General features: G+C 41.6%; 1 protein-coding gene and 1 long non-coding RNA gene across 15 annotated transcripts in view; one reads left to right on the top strand and one right to left on the bottom strand.

Moving 5' to 3' along the window:
• The window catches only part of LOC140426498 (uncharacterized), a 77,885-nt gene extending 66,530 nt beyond the window's left edge, over nt 1-11,355 (bottom strand). The window contains exon 1 of the long non-coding RNA XR_011948216.1: nt 11,242-11,355. This is a non-coding gene — a long non-coding RNA (uncharacterized lncRNA). The remainder of the gene's footprint in view (nt 1-11,241) is intronic.
• The window catches only part of ssbp3a (single stranded DNA binding protein 3a), a 239,744-nt gene extending 215,827 nt beyond the window's left edge, over nt 1-23,917 (top strand). For 7 of the 14 annotated variants that reach the window (XM_072511347.1, XM_072511345.1, XM_072511342.1 and 4 more), the window contains 7 exons: nt 5,481-5,516; nt 8,201-8,255; nt 10,704-10,774; nt 11,146-11,224; nt 11,716-11,744; nt 20,549-20,650; nt 22,440-23,917. In XM_072511347.1, the coding sequence (XP_072367448.1) occupies nt 5,481-5,516; nt 8,201-8,255; nt 10,704-10,774; nt 11,146-11,224; nt 11,716-11,744; nt 20,549-20,650; nt 22,440-22,469 (402 nt within the window). In that variant the 3' untranslated portion in view covers nt 22,470-23,917. The remainder of the gene's footprint in view (nt 1-5,480; nt 5,517-8,200; nt 8,256-10,703; nt 10,775-11,145; nt 11,225-11,715; nt 11,745-20,548; nt 20,651-22,439) is intronic. The other 7 variants (XM_072511344.1, XM_072511340.1, XM_072511339.1 and 4 more) reach the window with 1 other exon arrangement.
• Nucleotides 23,918-24,252: the final 335 nt, after the last annotated feature.

The raw sequence follows: 24,252 nt of genomic DNA, 5'->3' as shown, positions 1-24,252 counted from the left end.
CCATTCTTCTCTAATCTGACTAGCATAACCTTTTATCCCCTTCGTCCTTATTTGTTTATCTAGCTTCCTCTTAAATTAATCTCTGCTATTCATCTTAACTACTCCCTGTGGTAGTGAGTTCCACATTCTCACCACTGAACTAAGAAGTTACTGCAGAATTCTCTCTTGGGTTTATTAGTGACTATTTCATATTTCGAATCATAGAATCCCTACATTACAGAAGGAGGTCATCGAGTCTGCACTGATGGCCCCTAGCTCTGGTCTCCACTACAAGTGCACATTTTCTGTATCTGTCCAATCAGATCCTTTTATAATCTTAAATATGTCTTGTCAGTTCACCTTCAGCAATGCATTTTTTCTTGTTTATTGTCTCCTCATATAGAGTGTCCTTTGCATTGTTGCATATTTTAATTACTCTATTTAATTACCATTATAATAGTAGTATCGGGGGCAATACGGTGGCGCAGTGGTTAGCATTGCTGCCTCACAGCACCAAGGTCCCAGGTTCGATCTCTGGGTCACTGTCCTTGCGGAGTTTACACATTCTCCCCGTGTTTGCATGGGTTTCGCCCCCACAACCCAAAGATGTGCAGGGTAGGTGGATTGGCCACGCTAAATTGCCCCTTAATTGGAAAAAATTAATTGGGTACTCTAAATTTAAAAAAAATTAATAGTAGTGTGGTGTTCTTTATTAGGCTAGGTAAAAATTTAATGAAAACTTGTAACAACATGCTTTATGAAATAATTTCTTGTGTATTGATTGCACATTTTCCTTCTAATGCATGCCGATCTTTATGGCTTAACTGGACAGTGAAATGCACATATTTTATCAATGGCCATCAACTACGAAATTTGGTAGAAAAGCAGTTTATTTTGATTATTAATCCTTAGGGAAACATTTTAAGATTGATTCAGGGATTATACAAACAAAATGATGCCTGCATCGGCCTACTAGGATGAACTCTTCATTTATTAGTTTCCATATACCATGAATACCAGTCCAGCAAGAAAGTGGAGATTACTTTTCCAATTGGGCGGTAATCATTCTGTACTCTGACCTTTTCCATCTTACTTACAGTTTCTGTAAGAGGCATATCATTACTCCAATACTTCTCTTGTTTCCATTATTAGCTCCATTCACATTACTTTCAATCGCAAGACAAAGCCTTTCTCATATTCTTACCAACTTGTTCTTTCAGTTTTCATCACGTTTTTGTGTTCCATCTCATGTAGTTTTGATTTTAGTGCTAATTCCTTCCACTGGATAATAATCTTTTATTAGTGTCACAAGTAGGCTTACATTAACACTGCAATGAAGTTACTGTGAAAATCTCCTGGTCGCCACACTATAGCTCCTGTTCGGGTACACTGAGGGAGAATTCAGAATGTCCAAATCACTTGTAGGAGGAAACCGGAGCACCTGGAGGAAACTCACGCAGACACTGGGAAAACGTGCAGACTCTGCACAGACAGTGACCCAAGCCATAAATTGAACATGAGTCCATGGCGCTGTGAAGCAGCAGTGCTAGCCGCAGTGCCACCATGCCGCCCAATACAGAGAATCCTGTGAATTCCTTCCTCATTTGGAAGATAAGCTGAAATGGTTTTAGTGATTTTCATGCCCTGATAAAATCCAAAAAAGGCTGAATTAGCAATGCCTAAATGATTCCAGAAATGTAGCCTCAGAGTTATTTAGACCCAGCCTTTTCTTATGGGCTCTTGGTAAATTTACTGTTACACGAGACTCTGGGACCTTAGTTATAATCTCTGTAGCTGTGGAATATTGAAAGCTAGAAGTTAGTGCTTCCTTTACCATTGGGCAGCTGACTTATTACACTTACCATACAATAAATGGCATGTCCCTTTTATAACATAATTATTGATCTCGTAGTTTTGTTTTAGTTTTTTTTAAATAAATTTAGTGTACCCAATTCATTTTTTTTTTCCAATTAAGGGGCAATTTAGCATGGGGAATCCACCTAGCCTGCACATCTTTGGGTTGTGGGGGCGAAACCCATGCAAACACTGGGATAATGTGCAAACTCCACACGGACAGTGACCCAGAGCCGGGATCGAACCTGGGACCTCGGCGCCGGGAGGCAGCAGGGCTAACCCACTGCACCACCATGCTGCCCCCTATCTCGTACTTTTTATCTGCTCTTGTGGGAGGTGGCAGGCAGCTATTTTATATCGAATTTATAGAACAGAAACAGGCCAATGTTTTATGCTGCATATGAGCCTCCTCCCATTCTACTTCATCTAACCCTATTTTCATAACTTTTTAATGTTTATTTAGCTTCCATTTAAGTCCATCTAAACTATTCAGCTCAACTACACCATGTGTACTCAACTACTCAATCTTGCCCTGCTCTTGATACATTTCTTCTTTGATTTTTTTTTTCAGTGACTCTTTTGTTTTAAGGCCCTCTGACATCACCATTAGTGGAAGCATAATTTCTACATCTACCACATCAAACTCCTATGTAATTTTAAACATCTTGATTAGGTCTCCCCTTGGCCTTCCCTTTGCTTTTTAAAAAAAACAACAACCCCCAGTTTGTTCAATCTTTCCCGACAGCAGAACCGAGAAGCGATAGCTGTACCGTGTTATAGTTGAAATTGACAGTTCACTCTGGGGTGGGAGTGATTTTCAAGCACAAATTGATCATGTTGTATTCTTAAGAGGTTGTCATCACAATTTTAAAATGTTGCCATAAAACATCAAAGTAGTCAACCATTTAGGATCTGCTCAAAATCTCTGTGCTACCACATATTCGGGTAAAAGGAGAGTGATAAAGGAAATGGGAGTTTAACAAATTGATGCAGTACATTGGTAGCATTCCATTTGGCCTGATGAGACTCCCAAGCTATAAAGTTGGTTCAGAAAGGTCAGGAGAACAGCTGCTGTATTGGTGATGGCTATTAATCCTAGAAGACGCAACAACATTTATTGCAGTGCATACAATTCAGGCAGTGCACAGTGGAGAGCGGTTCAATATGGCACTCCCACACATCATCCAGGATATTCACAACTAAGTTTCAAACCATGAAGGGCAGCACGGTGGCGCAGTGGTTAGCACTGCTGCCTCAGGCACTGAGGACCGGGTTCGATCCCGGCCCCGGGTCACTGTCCATGTGGAGTTTGCACATTCCCCCTGTGTCTGAGTGGGTCTCAAGTCCACAACCCAAAGATGTGCAGGTTAGGTGGATTGGCCACACTAAATTGCCCCTTAATTGGAAAAAAATAATTGGGTACTCTAAATTTTTTTTTAAAGTTTCAATCCATGCAACCATTTGCCTAGTATGAGCTGTTGCTTCAAGATCACTGCACAAGTTCCTTTATTGTTCCCATCTTCCTGCTCTGGAAATTGCCTCTTTTGGGATATAGTCCTATGGACAGCTTTACTAGCTGGCGTATTATTCACATGGATGCCTCAGCAGTGAATGCTGGCAGTCAGTTGAGCACCAGGGACCACGTAGTCGAGCTGAGTCCTGTATTCTCTTCATCTGATGCCCACAAAAGTGTACATTCCGCAAGAGGTCGACTGGGCAGCAATGTGAGGGAATATTACTTGCAGTTTCCTGCCGCTAACCCATGGTGACTGAGAAATTGTAATATTCCCTCTGCTGCCCAGTCTGGAGACTCATAACTCAATCAAAACAAGGGGTTCTATCTCAGTGAGTTAGTTTTCAATGAATATAAACCAAATGTCGTGTCCCAGAGTTGGGAAAGTAGCTCAAGTACACCTGCTTTAAAGAGGAGGAATGCTTATATACCCACATCACATTATTGATAATTTGGTCTGATAAATTCTTCAAAAGCAGTTTGAGCCACTTGCAAAGTGTGAACCAAGAAAATTTCTTGTGCAAGATGTGTAATAGATAATGTGATTAAGTAGTTTAGTGTAGCCTGGGAGGGTATAAACATTCCTCCTTTCTGTTACAGATGTCTTGTTCTGAATATCCCAACCCTGGGATATTAAGTTTGATTCATTTAATGTATTTTTAAAAATAAAAGAGTTTAGGGCAATTTAGCGTGGCCAATCCACCTACCGTGCACATCTTTGGGTTGTGGGGGTGAAACCCATGCAGACATGGGGAGAATGTGCAAACTCCACACGGACAATAACCCGGGGGTGGGATCGAACCTGGGTCCTCAACACCATAGGCAGCAGTACTAAACACTGCGCCACCGTGCTGTCCTTGATTCTTTTAATGTATAATTACAAGAACTGAGATTCTTTTTCCTTAAGCTACCCTGTGCCTCTTCTACCTACAGGATGAATTGAATAAATGCCTTTATGACTCATCAGTCTCTGTAGTGATAAATTCCTGCAATAGCAATCGTAGACAAAACAGTTACCCTGATAATTGATAGCTGAATGGTATCCTTGATAGTTTTAAGCAAAACACAGTATAAGCTGTAATCCATGGCCTTCTGCTCAATTAGCTTATGTCAATTATAGTGACAGTGAAGATGCTACAATTGACTTGATGTCACCTCAATTGAATCAGAAGGAATGGAGTTCAAGTCCCATTCCAGAGATCTGAGCATGAATCTTGGCTGGCACACCAGTGCAGCACACCCACATTGCAGCATTTGATTATTAATAATACTTAAAATGCAAGTGTGAACATCCAAACAAGGAGCAGGAGTAGGCCATTCGGCCCTTTGAGATTTGAACTTTAATTACTCCAGCGTACCCCACTGCGAATCACTCCAGTGTACCCCACTGAACTACAGTGGGAACACTGAATTGTTCGAAGTGCTGTCTTTCAGTTGAGCCATTAAACCAAGGTCCTGATTGCCCTTTCAGATTGATTTTAAAGATCCCATGACACTATTTCAACATTAGTCCTGACCAATACTTATCCCTCAACCTACATCATTACAACATAAATCTGGTCATTGCTGCTTGTGGGATTCTGCTGTGTACAAATTGGCTAATGTGTTTCTTGCATTAGGTTTTTACTTTCAGTATTGTGACATCACTTCAAAAGTTTTCTTTAAAATACTTTGGAATGTCATCACGTTTTATATAAATGCCAGTATTTCTTGATGCCTATGAATTTGGGAGCGGCGAAATAGGAATGTTATCAATCTGTCAATCACTATTTAAAAAGTTCACTTTACTAATGGGTGGCAGGATTGCAATTGATCTCCAGACCTCCTCATTTAAATACTTTTCCAATACTTGTGCCAGTTTATATGTGGCCATTTGAAAAAGTTTTCCAGAGAATTGGGGAGAAAAACTATGTAAAGAAAACCAAAAAATGGACACTTATAAGTATATTACCACACCTCCCCCCATTCATAAAGTAGATCTTAACTTTTTATCAATTTAGATTTTGAGGCAAGCTATTGCAATTTGGTGTGCAATAACCCAAACCATATTCATAATAGTTAAGCAGAGTTGGAGACTGGCTTCACTAATGCTTGCTAAATTTGATTTTAAATCACGTGATGTTTTCAATTTCAGATTCAATATTCCTCATCATCTCCTGGTACATATGGGGTATGTATTTGTATTTTCAGCATGTTTTGCACAATACAAATGCTTGTGGATGAAGAAATCTTCTAAGGTTGCTGGAGATTATCTGAAATGATTGTAGGAAATCTCAAACTGAAAAGTCTGCCTTTAGTGTCGGCCCATTCTCAGTAGGATATCACAGAGGGAACATGTTGGGTATCAAGGGAGATGATCAAATTGACACAACTAGAAACATATGGCGTACTTCCCGAATCAAAGAAAAATTATTTTAGAGATGGATTTTTAATTAGCACCTGAATTGCTGCTTATGATCTCATGCACCAAAATGTACCCTGCTACAGATTACGAATGTTGAAAATCTTTTTAGTTCTGAAAAGCTGTCGCAACAAACCATTGCTATTCTTCAGTTAAATTTCACATATGCAATTTACATTTTTATTTAAAAAGTGTTATGATTCCAGTTGATATAACTGGACAGGAAGATCCCAGAATGGAACACTGGCTCAAAAGTCGGTAATGTTTATTTATAAAACAAAGAGGAACAGAGTCACGGGACCGCTGATTGTTTTAACAACAAGAAGACATATATTAAACATAAAAACATTGGATTATGATACAATACGTCTTTACTCCCCTGAGCTTAACAATTACACACTGGTTTTAGGATTAACACGGGTTATAAAGTACATTATAATCTACAATGGTCTCATTAACACAAAGTCCCTCTTAAGCTTAAGATGATCCTGGTCAAACACATGCACTCTGCTGTGATTTCAAGATCATGTCTGTGGCTTTCTCCTCAGAATCCCCCAGCTGATGATCACATCAGAGTTTCCAAACTCCACTCCCAAAAACAAGCTTTAAGATCTTTTCTCATAATGATTATGCTTTCCCTTTGCAGTTTGCATTCCAAAATCTAGTTCAGGTTTTACAAATGGCAGTTTTAAAACAAAGCTTCCACTCCACTTTTAACACTGAATCTAGTCCAGGATTTTACACCACCCTCTTTTAGGTTACCTTTGTTTTAACTGCTTTTATACAAACTTCGAGATCGAGCCATTGATTTCCACAGTTATTTCAATTCTCATTCCACAGGCTGTAGTAAAATATCAAACTTGAAAATCACTTGAGATATCTCTCTGGCATCTGTCAGCTCTGTCTTTACTGAACAGTGCTCTGTTCTAGTGCCTTTAACCTCAGACTTCTAGGAAACTTCTCTTCATTCTTCTAGTTTCCTTAACTAGCTGTTCTTCAGATCTCTGCACTTATTTTCTTAGCCATTACTCTGCTTTTCTTCTAACAAAGCTGAGAGAGAGGTTCCCCATGCCTTCTTCTAACCGAGCTGTCAGAGCAGCCTTCTCTCTCACTATCTCTCTCCAAACTGCAATCAAATTAGCTAAACTAAAATTTAAAAGCTTCTCTACCTTACAGGGCCCCGGTTGTTAAACAATAGCCACATGCTTATGCCTTTTATTTATTCTTCACGCTATATATTGCCCTCTCTAAGCACAATAGAAACACAGTTGGAACTTAACCATCCCCCATTCAGACGAACACCTTTGTTCAACATGAATCTAACTGTGGGTTTTACCCTTCCAGGGGCAGAAGCATTAAATTAAAGCAACATAAAACTATGCCTTATTTCTAATGTTTACCAATACAAGTATAAATCCCTTAAAACTACTCATGCTTTCCTAACACAAGTAATCCCTTTAAATCTTGAATTGATCACAGCAACATTTAATATTTTGCTAATTTGTTGAGCGATTTGTGCAAAATGCTGAAATTGGAATATATTGGCATTGGCTTCCCAGAGGTTGCAATGGTTTAAAACAAAATCCCCATTAAAAAATGGGACCATTAAGGTAAAACAACTGAGCAACCAACATGCAGCTGTACAGAACTCTGGTACGGCCGCATTTGGAGTATTGCGTACAGTTCTGGTCACCACATTATAGGAAGGACGTGGAGGCTTTGGAGCGGGTGCAGAGGAGATTTACCAGGATGTTGCCTGGTATGGAGGGAAAATCTTGTGAGGAAAGGCTGATGGACTTGAGGTTGTTTTCGTTGGAGAGAAGAAGGTTAAGAGGAGACTTAATAGAGGCATACAAAATGATCAGGGGGTTGGATAGGGTGGACAGTGAGAGCCTTCTCCCGCGGATGGAAATGGCTGGCACGAGGGGACATAGCTTTAAACTGAGTGGTAATAGATATAGGACAGAGGTCAGAGGTAGGTTCTTTACGCAAAGAGTAGTGAGGCCGTGGAATGCCCTACCTGCTACAGTAGTGAACTCGCCAACATTGAGGGCATTTAAAAGTTTATTGGATAAACATATGGATGATAATGGCATAGTGTAGGTTAGATGGCTTTTGTTTCGGTGCAACATCGTGGGCCGAAGGGCCTGTACTGCGCTGTATCGTTCTATGTTCTATTTCAACCATATTTTTAGTTGTTGATTAAAGTCCATCTATGACTCTGAACCAGAGTTAGTTACAGTCTAGAAGTAGATAATTTTGTCCTGATGTTTGGAATGATCCCCGGTTTCATTTGGGCTCTCAAAAAACTCTATTTTCAGTAAACTGTTTTCCAGTGTTGAATTAAGTATTTAGCAACACACCACGCCCTCAGAGCAGTATGCTCACAACAGCATAACCTAGTGTAGACTAATAATTCAATTGCGAGGCTGATTTGTGTGTTTTGTTCATAGGGGCCCCCTGGTGGTGGAGGTCCTCCAGGGACACCGATAATGCCAAGTCCAGCAGGTACAACTTTACCCATGAGTCTCTCAATACTGCTGTTAAAATCTTAAACGATTGCTAGTCTTAACTGCTTGCCAAGATCTCATGTGAAAATATGTACAGATACCACATTTTAATCTAACAAGTGTCCTGTCAGTAATTACTTTCTGAAAGATCAAAGCCTTGCCTGTTTTTGCCCCAAGTATTTTTTTTCTCTTCAAACAGTACGTGCTGAATACACAATATATAGCGCGAAGGCCAGCAGTACGAGATGAACAAGGGTTCCACCAAGTGTTGGATTCAACAAATACTCCAAGCTAATACCCTCAACTATGTCATCAGCACTTATTGAATAGTTTAACTGCTTAGTTGATTGTAGAATTGGATAAATTAACTGTTTAATCATCAGCAATGTTCTCTTAAAAGAGCACACTACAATCATACTTTAATTTGATACAATTCAGAAACCAGTTATACAAAATGTTATACTTTTATCTGAGCTGTCCGTTTAACTTTTATATTGAATAAATTGTTCTGGCGAGAGGGCAGCACGGTAGCATAGTGGTTAGCACAATTGCTTCACAGCTCTAGGGTCCCAGGTTCGATTCCCGGCTTGGGTCACTGTGTGGAGTCTGCACGTTCTCCTCGTCTGTGCGTGGGTTTCCTCCGGGTGCTCCGGTTTCCTCCCACAGTCCAAAGATGTGCAGTTTAGCTAGATTGGCCATGCTAAATTGCCCTCCGTGTCCAAAATTGCCCTTAGTGTTGGGTGGGGTTACTGGGTTATGGGAGTAGGGTGGAGGTGTGGGCTTGGGTAGGGTGCTTTTTCCAAGAGCCGGTGCAGACTCGATGGGCCGAATGGCCTCCTTCTGCACTGTAAATTCTATGAGTCTCTGAGATGTCATTTAGATTATTTTAAAAATTGTAATATTGGATTCTATTTTGTTAACCAAATTATGGGGTCCAGACTTTTTGGTGTAAAGTGTCTGGCTTTACATAATCTCGTTTTTTTGGTTTACTGCATTCAATGTAATACATTTATGAATGCGATTAAAGTAATTCCTCCTTGGTTCCAGTATTACTGGTTAATCACTGGTCTGTTGTAATTCTATGTTAGGAAAACAGTGGCTTGGAAGACCACTAACCCACTTGAAACACTACAGTACCAGAAACAAGGAAGAAAATGACAAGATGTTACACCAAGTTCAATCTATTTATTAGATTTTGATAGAGTTTTACAACCTTTGTTTCCCCAAGGATTATGATTTTAAATCCGTCACTCCTTTTAAATCTGTATGGGGGGGGGGGGGGGGGAGGCTGCTGCAAGAAGGTCTGAAAGTGTAAAGGAATGAACTTTGACAATTCACTGTAATTTGGGATGCTTCATTGACTTGAGTTCCTTTCACTGTGCTCCCTTATGCTGCGGGGCTCAGTAACAATTAACAACTGGTTACCACCATCAATCAATTTAAAACCCCCAAAAAATGAAATTATAATATTGAGCGCAGTTCGTGATGTATCTCTTCTTCAAAAGAAAGTTGGTGCGCAGCACTGTAGATTGACATGGTTAATTGCGTTGTATAATTTAACTGGAGACTGAACTGGCAGAGGATTTAAGATAATTTATCCATAAACTGCAAGTCCAGCACTGTTTTCTGTGTTGTACTTGTGCGGTGAATTATGGGGAAGCAGATACAGCAATCACAAAGTAGCAACACGAGTTAATGTCTTTTTTTGGGCAAACAAAGCACTGGGGTTCATTCATAGGATGAGAGAATTGAAAAGCAGACAAGTTACATTATGGAATATTGGTAGATTACACTTGGAATACCATGGATTAATTATAAAAATATATACAGGCACAGGATGAGGTATAAAAAAACATTAATGAGGATGATACCAGAACCAAAAGTAGTTGAGGTGAATGGTATAGATGCATTTAATGTGAAACTAGATAAAAAACACAAGGGCTAGAAGGTTACGTTCATGGATTAGATGAATGGTGGGAGGTGCTGGTGTAGAGGTGTTGGACTAAATAGCCTGTTTCTGTGCTATAAATATTATGTCATGAACAAAGTAGTTGAAACAAACTATTCTAACACCAAATGGTTTAAGGACACTTGAGACCAAGAAACTCTTGACAATTTCCCATGCAAGTGCCACATATTTCACCTGTATAAATGGAGGCTCACGGGCAGCATGGTGGCACAAGTGGTTAGCACTGCTGCCTCACGGCACCGAGGTCCCAGGTTCGATCCCGGCTCTGGGTCACTGACCGTGTGGAGTTTGCACATTCTCCTCGTGTTTGCGTGGGTTTCGCCCCCACAACCCAAAAGATATGCATGGTAGGTGGGTTGGCCTCGCTAAATTGCCCCTTAATTGGGAAAAATTAATTGGATACTCTAAATTTATTTTTAAAATAAATAAATGGAGGCTCGGTCATGTTGATCTGTTTTTGGTTTTCCTCCAATATAGATTCAACGAATTCCAGTGACAATATGTACACAATGATTAATCCAGTGCCGCCCGGAGGAAGCCGATCAAATGTAAGTTTAGATTCTACAAGAAAGAAAACAAATGCCACGGGGAAAAGCTTGATTCCTCACAACTCTGGTCACAATGGAAATAAAATGTTTCCTTTATGCTATATGAAGCACAAAATTGGCATTTAGGATTAAAACAATTCAATTAATTGAAAAGATCAAGAAATGAAATAGGCAATTCTGGACTTAGACAGCATCTGGAAGGAAGGTTACATGTTTTTAGTGCTGTTTCATTGTTGGAAATAACAATCAATTGTGTTGAAAATGTTTGTCATCTCATCACCAGCGAGTCTTGGACAGCCAGAATGTTTGCCATTTGGCACTGAACCGCATCAGCCATATAAAAATTCTATAAGTTTCATTTTTTCTTTCAGTTCCCGCTGGGACCTGGCTCCGAAGGACCAATGGGTGGAATGGGAGGAATTGAGCCACATCACATGAATGGATCATTAGGTAAGTTGCCTTCCTACCAGACATGATGATGAAAGGAAGCCAGTGGAATCAGTGTTAAAACGTAAGCGTGTCCAAGTATATAAACTCAATGTAAGTAGGCAGGCTTCTGAGTTCTTGAGTAAGAAGGAGGTCCTGGAATCAGTAAGGAAATGAATGTCAATTTATTTATCTGGAAGAGTAAAGTATAATTAATTTTTTAAAATAAATTTAGAGTACCCAATTCTTTTGTGACAGTGCACAGTGACCCGGGGCCGGGATCGAACCCGGGACCTCGGCGTTGTGAGGCAGCAGTGCTAACCACTGCACCACCGTGCTGCCCCAGTAAAGTATAATTATTGTGTATTTTATCGAGTTGTGTGTAATGTTGCAAACAATTCTGGAATTATCAGCAATATTTTTCCAATATAGTCTTGTATTGTCCGACATGTATGGTAATTTGTAGAGGAAAAGCCTATTTTAAACTAAATATTACATTTTGTTGTTCTTCTCAGGATCAGGAGATATGGACGGGATCCCTAAGGTACAAATCTGGCTTTAATATTTAGTTTAATCCAAAGTGTATTACTGAATATATCTTTCATCTTTTTAAAAAATAAATTCAGAGTACCCAATTATTTCTTTTCCAATTAAGGGGCAATTTAGCGTGGCCAATCCACCTACCCTGCACATCTTTGGGTTGTGGGTGAGAGACCCACGCAGATACGGGGAGAATGAGCAAACTCCACATGGATAGTGAATATATCTTTCTAACAGAAACTCCTAGATGAGTGCTTTTTAATCACAACTGAAATTGGTGAGGAGTGGAGAGAGGGTAGGAGGAGGAAAATATTATTTCTTCAAGTAAATACTGCACATTGTAGAAAAACTCAAAAGCAGAAATTTGGTTCTTGAATCACTAATTTATTCTCCTACAGGTGTATAACGTTCAGTGCAACAAACTCATTCAGGAACACTGGTGAAAGTGTTCCCTTATTTTTAATTTTTCCAATTATGGGGCAATTTAGTGTGGCCGATCCAACTACCCTGCACATCTTTTTGGGCTGTGGGGTGAGGTGCACTCAGACAGGGGGAGAATGTGCAAACTCCACGGGCACAGTAACCCGGGACCAGGATGGAACCCGTGTCATCAGCAGCATGAGGCAGCAGTGCTAACCACTGTGCCACCATGATGTTCCCAGTGTTTCCTTTCTATAGATAATGCACATGAAGTGAGTTGAAATTTGCAATTTGCTTTGTGTCATCTAAAGGGGATTAACTTGCCAATTGCATTAACATTCATTCATTTTTTTGGATCTTGCCTACACTTTGCAACTGGCTATACACCATCTAGTTTTCTTTAAATGTGCAAGCAACTTAATCTCCCAGAAGGACCCCATGTTGATTGACTTCCTTTCTCCTGGCCACATGCTGGCCTTGTAACATGTGTAATCTGAGTCAGAGCAGACTTTAGGTGTATATAGTCAGCATAAATTTTCTGGACAACAGCCAGGGCAAAAGAGGTGGTGAGAAAAATGAGAGAGGTCTTGATTACACGGAGGTGTGGTAGCGATTAAATGACGTGGGTAATAATGCTGTGACAAAAGGAGGCAAGAATGAGAGAAATTAGGGAAATAAAGAATGCACTCAAGACCCCTGAGGATATGTGAACGATTACAGCAGAATAGAAAGGTGAGGGAAGTGTGCAAAATCTGGAAAAATGGAGAAAGCTACTGTAGCCCAGGAATTTGCTGGAAGAAAAGAAAAAGGCAGAAAGGTATCTAGGATGATTATCCCAAGCAATCAGCCTACCACCACCTCGATTCTTGGAAACAGTGGTGATCTATTCCTGTTGTCAACAGCTATTGTCTGAGAGTAAGTGGGATTTGGGATCAAGGTGTTAGGTGATTGGGAGCAGTGTCATGACCAGAAGAATGTGACATGTGTAATAGAAAGGTGAGCTTCCACTGAACTCCTTTGGAACCATGCAATTGACCAAGGGTTCAGAGATTGGAATGGGAGTGAGATTTAAAAAAAATACATTTTTAAATAAATACATTTGTTATTTTATAACAACAATTTCAAATGTAAACAAAACTCAGTAACTAATAACCCCCCCAACCAACAACCATATCCAGCCAACATGGCTTACACACACAGTTCCCCAGTCCCTCCTCCTCCACCTGCTGATCACGCCTAAACTATCTTCCCCACCCCCTTGTAGTATCTGCTGACAGTTTAATTTTCACCGAAGAAGTTGATAAACGGCTGCCACCTCCGGACGAACCCTAACACTGATCCTCTCAGGGAGAACTTGATTTTCTCAAGCCTGAGAAACCCAGCCATGTCGCTAACCCATACCCCAGATTTCAGGGGCTCCGCGTCCCTCTGCGCCAATAAGATCCGTCTCCGAGCTACCAGGGAGGCAAAGGCAAAAACGTCAGTCTCTCTCGCCCCTTGAACTCTCTGATCTTTCGACACTCCAAAAATCGCAACTTCTGGACTCGGCGCCACCCTTGTTTTTAGTACCGTAGACATGATATCTGCAAATCCCTGCCAGAATCCCCTAAGCTTCATGGACATGTGGACATGATTTTTGGGCCTTCCCGCACACCACCCACATCTGTCCTCCACCTCTTCAAAAAACATGCTCATCCGGGCCACAGTCATGTGTGCCCGGTTAACCACCTTGAATTGTATCAGGCTGAGCCTGGCACATGATGAGGACGTTGACTCTACTCAGAGCATCCTCCCACAAGCCTGCCTCTAGTTCCTTATCCAACTCATTTTCCCACTTACGCTTTACCTCCTTTATCTGGGATCCCTCCCACTCCATGAACTCTTTATAAATTTATGGGACCTTCCCCTCCCCCACTCCCATTTTTGAAACTACCTTATTCTGTATCCCCTGGGGCGGTAGAAGCGGAACGGTCGAGACCTACCTCCGTGCAAAGTCCCTCACCTGCAGATAACGAAACCCGTTCCCACCTGTTAGTTCAAACTCCTCCTCCAAACCTGGAAAGCACCCATCGACAAACAGGTCCCCTAACCCCTCAATCCCCGCTCTCTGCCACGTCCGAAACCCTCCATCCAGCCTCTCCGACACAAACTGGTGGCTCCCACAAATTGGAGCCCACACCGACGCTCCCTCCCGTATGTTTCCGCCACTGGCCCCATACAGCGCTGCCACCACCACCGGGCTTGTTGAGTACAGAGCCGGCAAGAACAGCAGAGGTGCCGTTACCAGTGCCCCTACATGATGCCGCCTCCACCCGCTTCCATACCGTTATCTCCCCCACTACCCACTTCGTAATCATAGCGGTATTTGCTGCCCAATAATAGTTCCTAAAATTCGGTAGGGCCAACCCCCCACCCCCCCTCCCCCATTTCAGCTCCAGTCCAACAGCACCTTCCTTACTCGCGGGGTTTTACCCACCCATACAAACCCAGAGATCGCCGCATTGACCCTCTTTAAAAAAGGCTTTTGAGATAAAAATAGGAAGACACTAGAAAATAAACAAAACTCTCTGAAGAACCGTCATCTTTACAGTCTGTACCCTCCCCACCAGTGACAATGGGAGCATGTCCCACCTCCGGAAGTCCTCCTTAATCTGCTCAACCAACCGGGCCAGATTTAATTCATGTAGCTGCTCCCATCCCCGCGCCACCTGAATTCCCAAATATCGAAAACTCCCTCCCACCACTTTAAACGGCATCACCCCAATCTCCTCTTGTGCCCCCTCGCCTGGATCACAAAGACCTCACTCTTGCCTTGCCCATATTCAATTTATATCCCCAAAACCGGATCCGCATAACCTCACCAATCCTCCCCCAGCGGGTCAGAAATATAACGAGACCCTATGCTCAACCCCGCCTCCACCCCCGGCGGACGAATCCCTGCCAGTCCTTTGGTACTCTCAGCGCCATCGCCAGCGGCTCTACAGCTAGAACAAACAACAGTGGGGATAGTGGACATCCCTGCCTCGTCCCCCAGTGCAGCCTAAAATAATCCGAGCTCACTTGGTTTTCTGCACACTCGCCACCGTTGACTGGTACAGCAACCGGACCCAGTCTACAAAGCCCTGCCCAAACCTGAACAGCCCCAGGACTTCCCACAGATAATCACCCGGTCGAAGACCTTCTCCGCATCCATAACGACCACTATCTCCACCTCCCTACCCTCGGAGGGCATCATGATAACATTCAAGAGCCTTCTAACGTTAACCGTTAACTGCCTCCTTTTTACAAATCCTGTCTGGTCCTCCTCTATCACCCCGGGACACAATCCTTTATTCTCAAGGCCAAAATCTTGGCCAGCAATTTGGCGGCTACATTCAAAAGGGAGATTGGCCTGTATGGCCTGCATTGTTCAGGGTCCTTCTCCTGCTTCAAAATCTGAGAAATCGAAGCCTGTGACATTGTTGGGGCAAGAACACCTCTCTCCCTAGCCTCATTAAACGCCCTTACCAGCCATAGCTCCAGCACCCCAGAAATGTCTTGTAGAATTCCACTGGGTACCTGTCTGGCCCCGGGGCCTTGCCCGACTGCATAGCCTGCAATCCTTCCACTACTTCAAAGAGCCCGATCAGGGCTCCCAGGCCCTCCAACTCTTCCTCCACCCTCAGAAACTCCAATCCTTCCAAAAACCGCCTCATCCCCTCCACCCGGACTGGGGGTCTCGACTCGTACAGCCTACTGGAAAATTTCCTGAACATCCGGTTCGCCCCCGCCGGGTCCAAGATCGTGTTTCCCCCTCTATCCTTCACTCTTCCTATCTCCCTCGCTGCCTCCCATTTCCTATGCTGGTGCGCTAACATCTTGCTGGCCTTCTCCCCATATTCATACACCGCCCCTCTCGCCTTTCTCAACTGCCCCACCGCCTTCCCTGTTGATAGCAGACCAGATCAAACTCCATCTGTAGCTTTGCCACTCCTTCAACAGCACTCTCCGGGGCCTCCAAGTACCTTCTGTCTACCTGAAGAATCCCCCTAACCAATCTGTCCATCTCCACCCGCTCCATCGTCTCCCTATGCGCCCGTATCAAAATAAACTCCCCCCTCACCGCTGTCTTCAATGCCCCTCAAACCATTGCTGCCGAAACCTCCAGTCATTTATCTCCACATAATTCTGGATGGCCTCCCTCACCCGCGCACACACACCTCTTCCTTTGCTAACAGTCCTACATCTAATCACCAGTGCGGGCACTGGCCCCTGTCCTTGCACACCCGTAAATCCACAATCGCTGAGTACCCGGTGTCTACCACCCCCGCCAGGAAAGCCCTATCAAAAACAAAAAAGTCAATCTGGGAGTACACTTTGTGTACATGGGAGAAAAAAGAAAACTCCTTAGATCTTGGCCATCCAAACCCCCATGGATCCACCCCTCCTATCTGCTCCATTAAACCCCTTTAGTTCCTTCGCAGCGGCTGGCACCCTCCCTGTTCTCGAACTCTTCCAATCCAGCCTCGGATCGAAAACCCGTATTAAAGTCCCCTCCCATGATCAGCCGATGCGAGTCCAGATCAGGAATCTTCCCCAACGCCCGCCTCATGAACTCCACATCGTCCCAGGTTGGTGCATAATACCATCCGCTCCAACTTCCCACTCACCATGACGTACCTAACCCCCCCCCCCGAGTCTGCCACTATGCATCCCACTTCAAATGACACACACTTATTAATCAAAATCGCTACCCCCCTAGTTTTAGAGTCTAGCCCCAAATGCAATACCTGCCCAACCCACCTCTTCCTCAGCCTAGTCTGATCCACCACCCTCAGGTGTTTCTCTTGTAGAAAATACATTTTTTTATTCATTTACAGAGTGTGGGTGTTGCTGGCTAGGCCAGCATTTGTTGCCCATCCCCAGTTGCCCATGGGGCATTCAAGTGACAAATAACCAGATTTTCCAGCTTCCCTCCAACTCTACTACTACTCTCTGAAATCCAGGCCCCATTTTGTCTTTTGTTTCTCTAATTCCTCTCAATATTGCCTTTTTTTTTTTTTTGCCTATCACCATCACCTCTCACTGAAGTCCAAAAATTAGGGAAACAAAGCGGAACTACGACATTAAATTATTGAAGATCGTAAAACAAATAGTAAAATTTTTACATCCAATGAGAGAAGGAAGACAATGATGAGAATAAAAGCATTAAGGGAATGGCAGAACAATACCAGTGGTGACAATGGAGAGATGGCAGAAATATTAAATAATTATTTTGCTGTCATAATTAGCAAGGAGGCATGGCATAAAATGATGAGATAAGGAATTTGATTTTAAAAGGAGATGTATTGAATAAACTCAAAGCAGATAAAACCTCTGGTTCAGATGGACTGCATCCATGTATTTCAAAAGAATCGAGGGAACAGATAGCCAAAGCATTGCTACTCATACTCAAATGATTCATTAGAAGCAGATGTATAGGATTGGCAGATAACCAAGCAATTCCTGTTTCTAAGAATGGAAACACATGTCCAGGGAATTGTAGACCAGACAGCTTAACATCAGTGGTAGCAAAAATTATGAAATTCTTAACTAAAGGAAAGATTAGAAGGACACCTGGCAATTAAAAATATAATAATCACAGGGCACAGTAGTTAGCACTGCTACCTACAGCGCTGAGGACCTGGGTTCGAAATCCAACCCTGGGTCACTGTCCGTGTGGAGTTTGCGCATTCTCCCCGTGTTTGCGTGGGTTTCGCCCCCACAACCCAAAGATGTGCAGGGTAGGTGGATTGAACATGCCAAATTGCCCCTTAATTGGAAAAAATTAATTGGGTACTCTAAATTTATAAACAAAAAGAAGAAAAAAGTCACTTATTTTCAATTGAAATATTTCTCTCCAGCTGACGATTTTGGGGAATGCACTCCTTTCTATCTACAGTTAAGTGATTCCCAGCTTTTAAAAAAAAATACATTTTAAAAAAAAAAAAATAAAAATTTTTTTTTTAAATGTTGAATACCCAATTCATTTTTTCCAATTAAGGGGCAATTTAGCGTGGCCAATTCACCTACTCTGCACATCTTTGGGTTGTGGGGGTGAAACCCACGCAAACACGGGGAGAATATGCAAACTCCACACGGACAGTGACCCAGAGCCGGGATCGAACCTGGGACTACGGCGCCGTGAGGCAGCAGTGCTAACCCACTGCGCCACCATGCTGCCGATTCCCAGCTTATTGTACTAGGTGTACATTTTGTGATGCTTGAACAGTATTAATGGAAGAAGGGAAACTAGCAGCATTTACCATTTCCATTTCTCTATCCTAATTTGTCTTCCCAAGGGTAATGACTCAGTGCTTTTGGTCCTTCAGGCGCCAACAGCACCTCTGCATTTTACTTAGTTATTGGGAAGAAATAATGAAATCTTTTCATTAGATTAAAGAAGGTTATGAGGAAATCTGTCCAAAATAAGAGTGTTTTTTGATAAAGTGAATCAGGTAGGTGTGCTAATTGCCCCTTAATTGGAAAAAAATAATAATTGGGTACTCGAATTTAAAAAATATATATATCATTATGACTAGTCGTCCTGGATTTCAAAAAGATAAATCTATTTTGATCAACTTTATTGACATTTTTGAGGAGGTGACAAACTGAGTAGACAGTGGTGTTGCAGTAGGTGCAATTTATCTGGATTTTCAAATGGTCTTTGATAAAGTACCCCTTAACAGACCAATAAACAAGGTCAGAGAATGTGGAGTCAGGGGACAAGTGCAAAATGGATTGCTAGCTGGCTTCTATACAGCAAGCAGAGAGTGGGAGTAAAAAGTAGTTATTCAGAGTGGCAGAAGGTAGGAAGTGATGTTTACAAGGATCAGTGCTGGGACCACTGCTGTTCATAATTTACATTAACGATTTGGACTTTTGAGTCAAAAATATGGGCCGTGATTCTCCATTGCTCGCGGGGCAAAGAATTTGACGCTCAGCCAAATCTCTCATTCATTGCAGTGGGATTGGAGAATCCGGCTATCTTATCCCGCCCATGATTTCTAAATTTGCAGATGACACCAAATTGGAGAGGACTGTAACAAATTACATTCGGACATAATAAACATGCAGCATGAGTGAATAATTGGGAAATGAAGTTCAAAACCGATGAATGTGTGAGGGAGTATGTTTTGGGAGGAAGACTAGGGAGGTCACTTATTACTTGGAAAGTGTTAGTCTAGGTGAGGGATAGGAACATATGCATCAATCACTAAAGGATGTCCCACAAGTTAGCAGGGCCATAAATTATTTCTTGAAGAATAGAATTGAAAAGTTGTGAAGTTATGCTAAACCTGTATCTACCTGGCTTAGATAACATTTAGAGTGCAGCGTGTAGTCCTGGTCTCCACATTATAAAAAGGATAGAGAGGCACTAGTGCAGAGAAGATTTACAAGCATGATACCAGAAATGCATGGGTATACATATTGAAGAAAGATTGATGGACTAGATCGCCTCTCATAAGAGAGGTGTTTATAATTCTGAACGGTTTTGATAAGAGTGGATTTAGAAAGACTGTTTCCTTTTGTGGCCAAGAACATAACTAGAGGCCATCAATATAACATAGTCACCAAGAAATCCAGTTGTGAATTCAGAAGAACCATCTTTATCCACAGAATGATAAAAATGTAAACATGCAACCACAAGAGAGTGGCTGAAGAGAATGATACAGATGCATTTAAGGGGAAGCTAGACAATTAAATGAATAAGAAGAGGATAAATAGTTATGATGGGAGATATAGATGAGAAATCCTGGGAGGAGGCTCACGTGGAGCAAAAGTACCACATATACTGGTTGGCCGAATGACCTGTTCCTGTCATTGACCTGTAATGCTAGTCCTACCTTCCCCTCTCACAGATGCTGAGTGTTTCCAACAATTTTCTGTATTTATTTTGGATTTCTTGTATCTACAGTTTTCTAGATTTTTGTTTTTTTTTTGTTTCTTTGGACCATCCTGTTTGGGAATGGAGAACCAGGAACTTGTGTATCTCAATCCACGCATTAAGAATTGCAGTCCTAATCCAGTAATAGACTTTTAACGGTCTACCCACTGGCCTCCATTTTTATTTTATTTTTTGCAACGTGAACCATCTTGTCTGAATGTTCAGTTGCATTGCTCTCTCTGAGCTGTGTACCCCATTTCATAAGATTAAAATTTTGTCAAGAGAGACCCCATACATTGAAGACAGTGGGAGCAACACATACCATGTTGAAGGCATAAATTTAGAATTTAACAAGGATGTGCCAGTAACTGAAATTTAAAGTTTTCAGATTTGGATTTGCTTGATATAGCTGATATGCTAGTTGTATGATTACAGGGAGAATTGCTCTTCTTTTACTGACAGTGAAATTATTTAATTTCCAGAACTCTCCTAACAATATGAGCAGCATTACTAATCCTCCAGGCACTCCAAGGGATGACGGTGAATTAGGAGGCAATTTTCTTCACTCCTTCCAAAATGATAATGTGAGTATGCGTGAATGTCAAAGAAGAGCACTTTCAAATAACCATGGCAGATTTTATTTCATGTTATTTTGAAGCAAGACTCAGATTTCCTTTTCTGGCATATTTGTTAAAATTCATTTCTTTAAAGTTACAAAGTGTCAGTGTTTGAAGGTTAATTATACCTATTGTACCTGGCTTTGCACAAAACTGTCTAGAAGAGCAATAATAGAAGTAACAAGTCTCCTTAAACACTTCTTGACTCTGAGCCCAATAAAAAATTATTTCGCCTGAAAATATAAAACTGAGCAGTGGAGAGCAGGAAAGCCTTGGATTTGATTTTTCAATCTGTGCAGAGGTGGAAAACGGAAAAAAAGAGCTTTCAATTTGCCACGGAATCCCAGGTTGGAGGAGAGGAAACATGAGGCATGAAAAGAGTTGGACTTGGCTTTGATGCCCCATCACCATTGAATAAATCATAGAAATTTACAGAACAGAAGACAGCTATTTGGCCAATTGAGCATGTCCCCTCCAAGAACCATCCAATCATACCCATATCAATTTTCATGTTTTTGTCTTTTTCCAAATATGCAGCCACTCTCTTTTAAAAGCTATTAGATTCTGCTTTCATAAGTAGACCTTCCTCTTGGTTCATCTGGTGACATCAAATTCTACTTGCAAGTTGGCCATGATAATTAGAACCTACATTTTAATTAAAATTGATGATTTCAACCACTGGGATCTTTCACTTACGAACTGACCAGTGAAAATGGTTTTCCTGATTTACTTACAAAAAACGCTCTTATTTTGAACAGATTTCCTCATAACCTTCTTTATCCTAATGAAAAGAACCCCCCCCCCATCAGTTCTTCCCAATAACTAAGTAAAACGCTGAGGCGCTGTTGGCGCCTGAAGGACCAAAAGCACTGTATCATTACTCTTGGGAAGAAGAATTAGGATAGAAAAATGGAAATGGTAAATGCTGCTAGTTTCCCTTCTTCCATTAACACTGTTCAAGTATCACAAAATGTACACCTGGGTCAATAAGTTGGGAATCACGTAACTGTAGATAGAAATGAGAGCATTCCCCAAAATCGTCAGCTGGAGAGAAATATTTCAATTGAAAATAAGTGACTTTTTTTTAAAATAAATTGAGTACACCTAATTAATCTTTTCCAATTAAGGGACAATTTAGCATGTTCAATCCACCTTGCACATCTTTGGGTTGTGGGGGCGAAACCCATGCAAACACTGGGAGAATGTGCAAACTCCACACGGACAGTGACCCAGAGCCGGGATTGAACCTGGGACCTCGGCGCCGTGAGACTGCAGTGCTGCCACTGCGTCACTGTGCTGCCCAAGTGACTTTTTTGTTTCAGAAATTAAAGGTCCAGTGCTTTATTAAAATTATGTTAAATTGTTGATCTCGGGCTGGTCCTTTTAGGGAGCTCTGAGAGAAATTCCTTGGTGTTGGGGAGGTAGAGAATGGGAGGGAGGGTGGTGTTATGGGAAGGTAAGAGTTCTACACATGCAACTAACTAGGAGTTCCTGCTGCTCATTTATGGAGGTCATAACTCAGATGCTCGGCTTTCTCTTGATGTCAAAGAAATAGAAAACTATGTCTTTAAATGCAGTTGGTACTTCTCCACAGCAGTGGGAATTGAATAATTGCCTTGTAGCTTATGTACTGAACAGCCAGTCTCACAAACTATGTTTGCATATCTGTCATGTTTAGTAGAACCCAGAATTTCTGATTTGGTCTGGTATAAAATGTATGGTTCCAACCCGTGTAATCTTTGTCACTTTCTTTCAGTATTCCCCCAGCATGACGATGAGCGTGTGATTTTTCCCCTTCCCCCTTCTCCAGGACCAGAATGACGAGACGGCTGCCCTCTGGAAGATTAAAGAACGTATGCAAGAAGCAGTTCAACGTGTTGACGAGGAACTGGGGGCTAAGCCCCAATTTTGAGTTTCACGCAATAAAAAGGCTGAACTTCTTTTATTCCATAAACATGAAGGACAAAAAAAAAGATTCAAGACATAAAACCCTTCTCCTGGAAGGACTGTACGTTACACATCGCATCTTTTTGAAGCAAAGAAAAAATGTAAATGCCTCTAGCACCCGAACAGACCTCCTCTGCTTCATCCTTTGAACCCGTGTATTTTTGTGCTGAACTGAATAAGGCGCTAGTCTAGGTATAAGATCCGATGTTGTCCATATTGTAGCCATTTTATCTGGGACGTTTACACAATGTGGTTTACTTTCGAAGACCCTTTTTTTGGTGGCGCAGATTATTTTTTCTTGCTTCTGTGAGCCCTCCCCTCCAGTTGCAAGGTGTTAATCAGTGGCTTGTTCCATACCTGTGTAGCTGAACGATGATTTGCGCAGTGGGTTGCAGATTGCGAGGATTGTATATCTTTTCCCCAACTCCCACTATCCTCCCCTCCCTGCGCCCACACGTACTTTCACACCTCGAATCTGGATTGGTTCAATCCTCTGTTACTTACCTTTATCAATCCAGAGGAAAACTCTGTACGCAAGAAAGAGACAACTGCAGACACGTGATTGAAAGAGAGGAAAATAAACCGTTTTAGTGGCACTACAATCGTGCTGGGATCTCTGTACAGTTACACACTACCTGTAGATGGTCTTTTGTTTTAACCCACTTCTATACAATGTGTATCAAGTTATGTAAAATATTATCTTGCCTGGACAACCCTTGTGCTGATTCTTGATAACATTGTAGCTGTTCTGTGTTTCTTACATTGTAGTCTGGTTATAAAAAAGAAAAAATTCTACATTGTAGTTTTGTGTTCAATATTTGTTGCTAATGTTTTATTGAGGGATGTTTTTTCTGCACCCCTTTACAGAGTTTTCAGGAACGTCAACTGTGTTTATTGTGCTGACTGCAGGTTATGGGATGTTACCATACTTTGTTTTTGTTTTTTGGGGGGTGGTGGGGGTTGGGGGAATAGCAAGATCTTTCTAAATGAATTGCCTTTTTAGATGTGTTTAAAATCATTCTAACTGTTGTTTAGCTGTAGAGTTGCTGAACGAGTATGTAAATCTCCTATTTGCAGTCAGATTGGAACATACTGATGAAATTTTGGTGTTTTACTGTAGATTTCGATCTCCAGGAAATCGTGCATTTTAAACTGAGAAAAAAGAAAAAAGACAAGTCTGGCAAATGTAATTTTACAAATTCGCTAAATTATTGTCTTCATTGGGATGGTTTTGAATGAAACGGTTCTTTTCTCCAACGCTGTAATAAATATAAACATAAAACTTAATTTTGATTCTTTTCTGCTAACTTGTTGACCCTTTGCTACCTTAAGGATTGGTTGAAGATGTATTTAAAAATATCTGTTCTTCCTCTTAAGATTTTAGCAGAATTAAAGTTGCCATTGAAATGCATTCCCTTCTATATTGTGTAGAAAAATAGAATGCAGTAATCTGTGATGGAGCTGGATATGGATATGTTTGAGATGTGATGCTAACACTTGACTGTAAAGCCGCATTAGGAATTTTCACCTGCGTAGGGAAAAGGATGAAAGGGAGCTGTGGAGAGTGCATAGATAAACTGTCTGGATACACCGTGAGTCAGGTCAATTTTACCTGTGTAGCC

Source organism: Scyliorhinus torazame, chromosome 7 (assembly GCF_047496885.1).
Source record: "Scyliorhinus torazame isolate Kashiwa2021f chromosome 7, sScyTor2.1, whole genome shotgun sequence".
NCBI lineage: Eukaryota > Metazoa > Chordata > Chondrichthyes > Carcharhiniformes > Scyliorhinidae > Scyliorhinus > Scyliorhinus torazame.
This window is presented reverse-complemented; position numbering and strand designations above follow the sequence as displayed.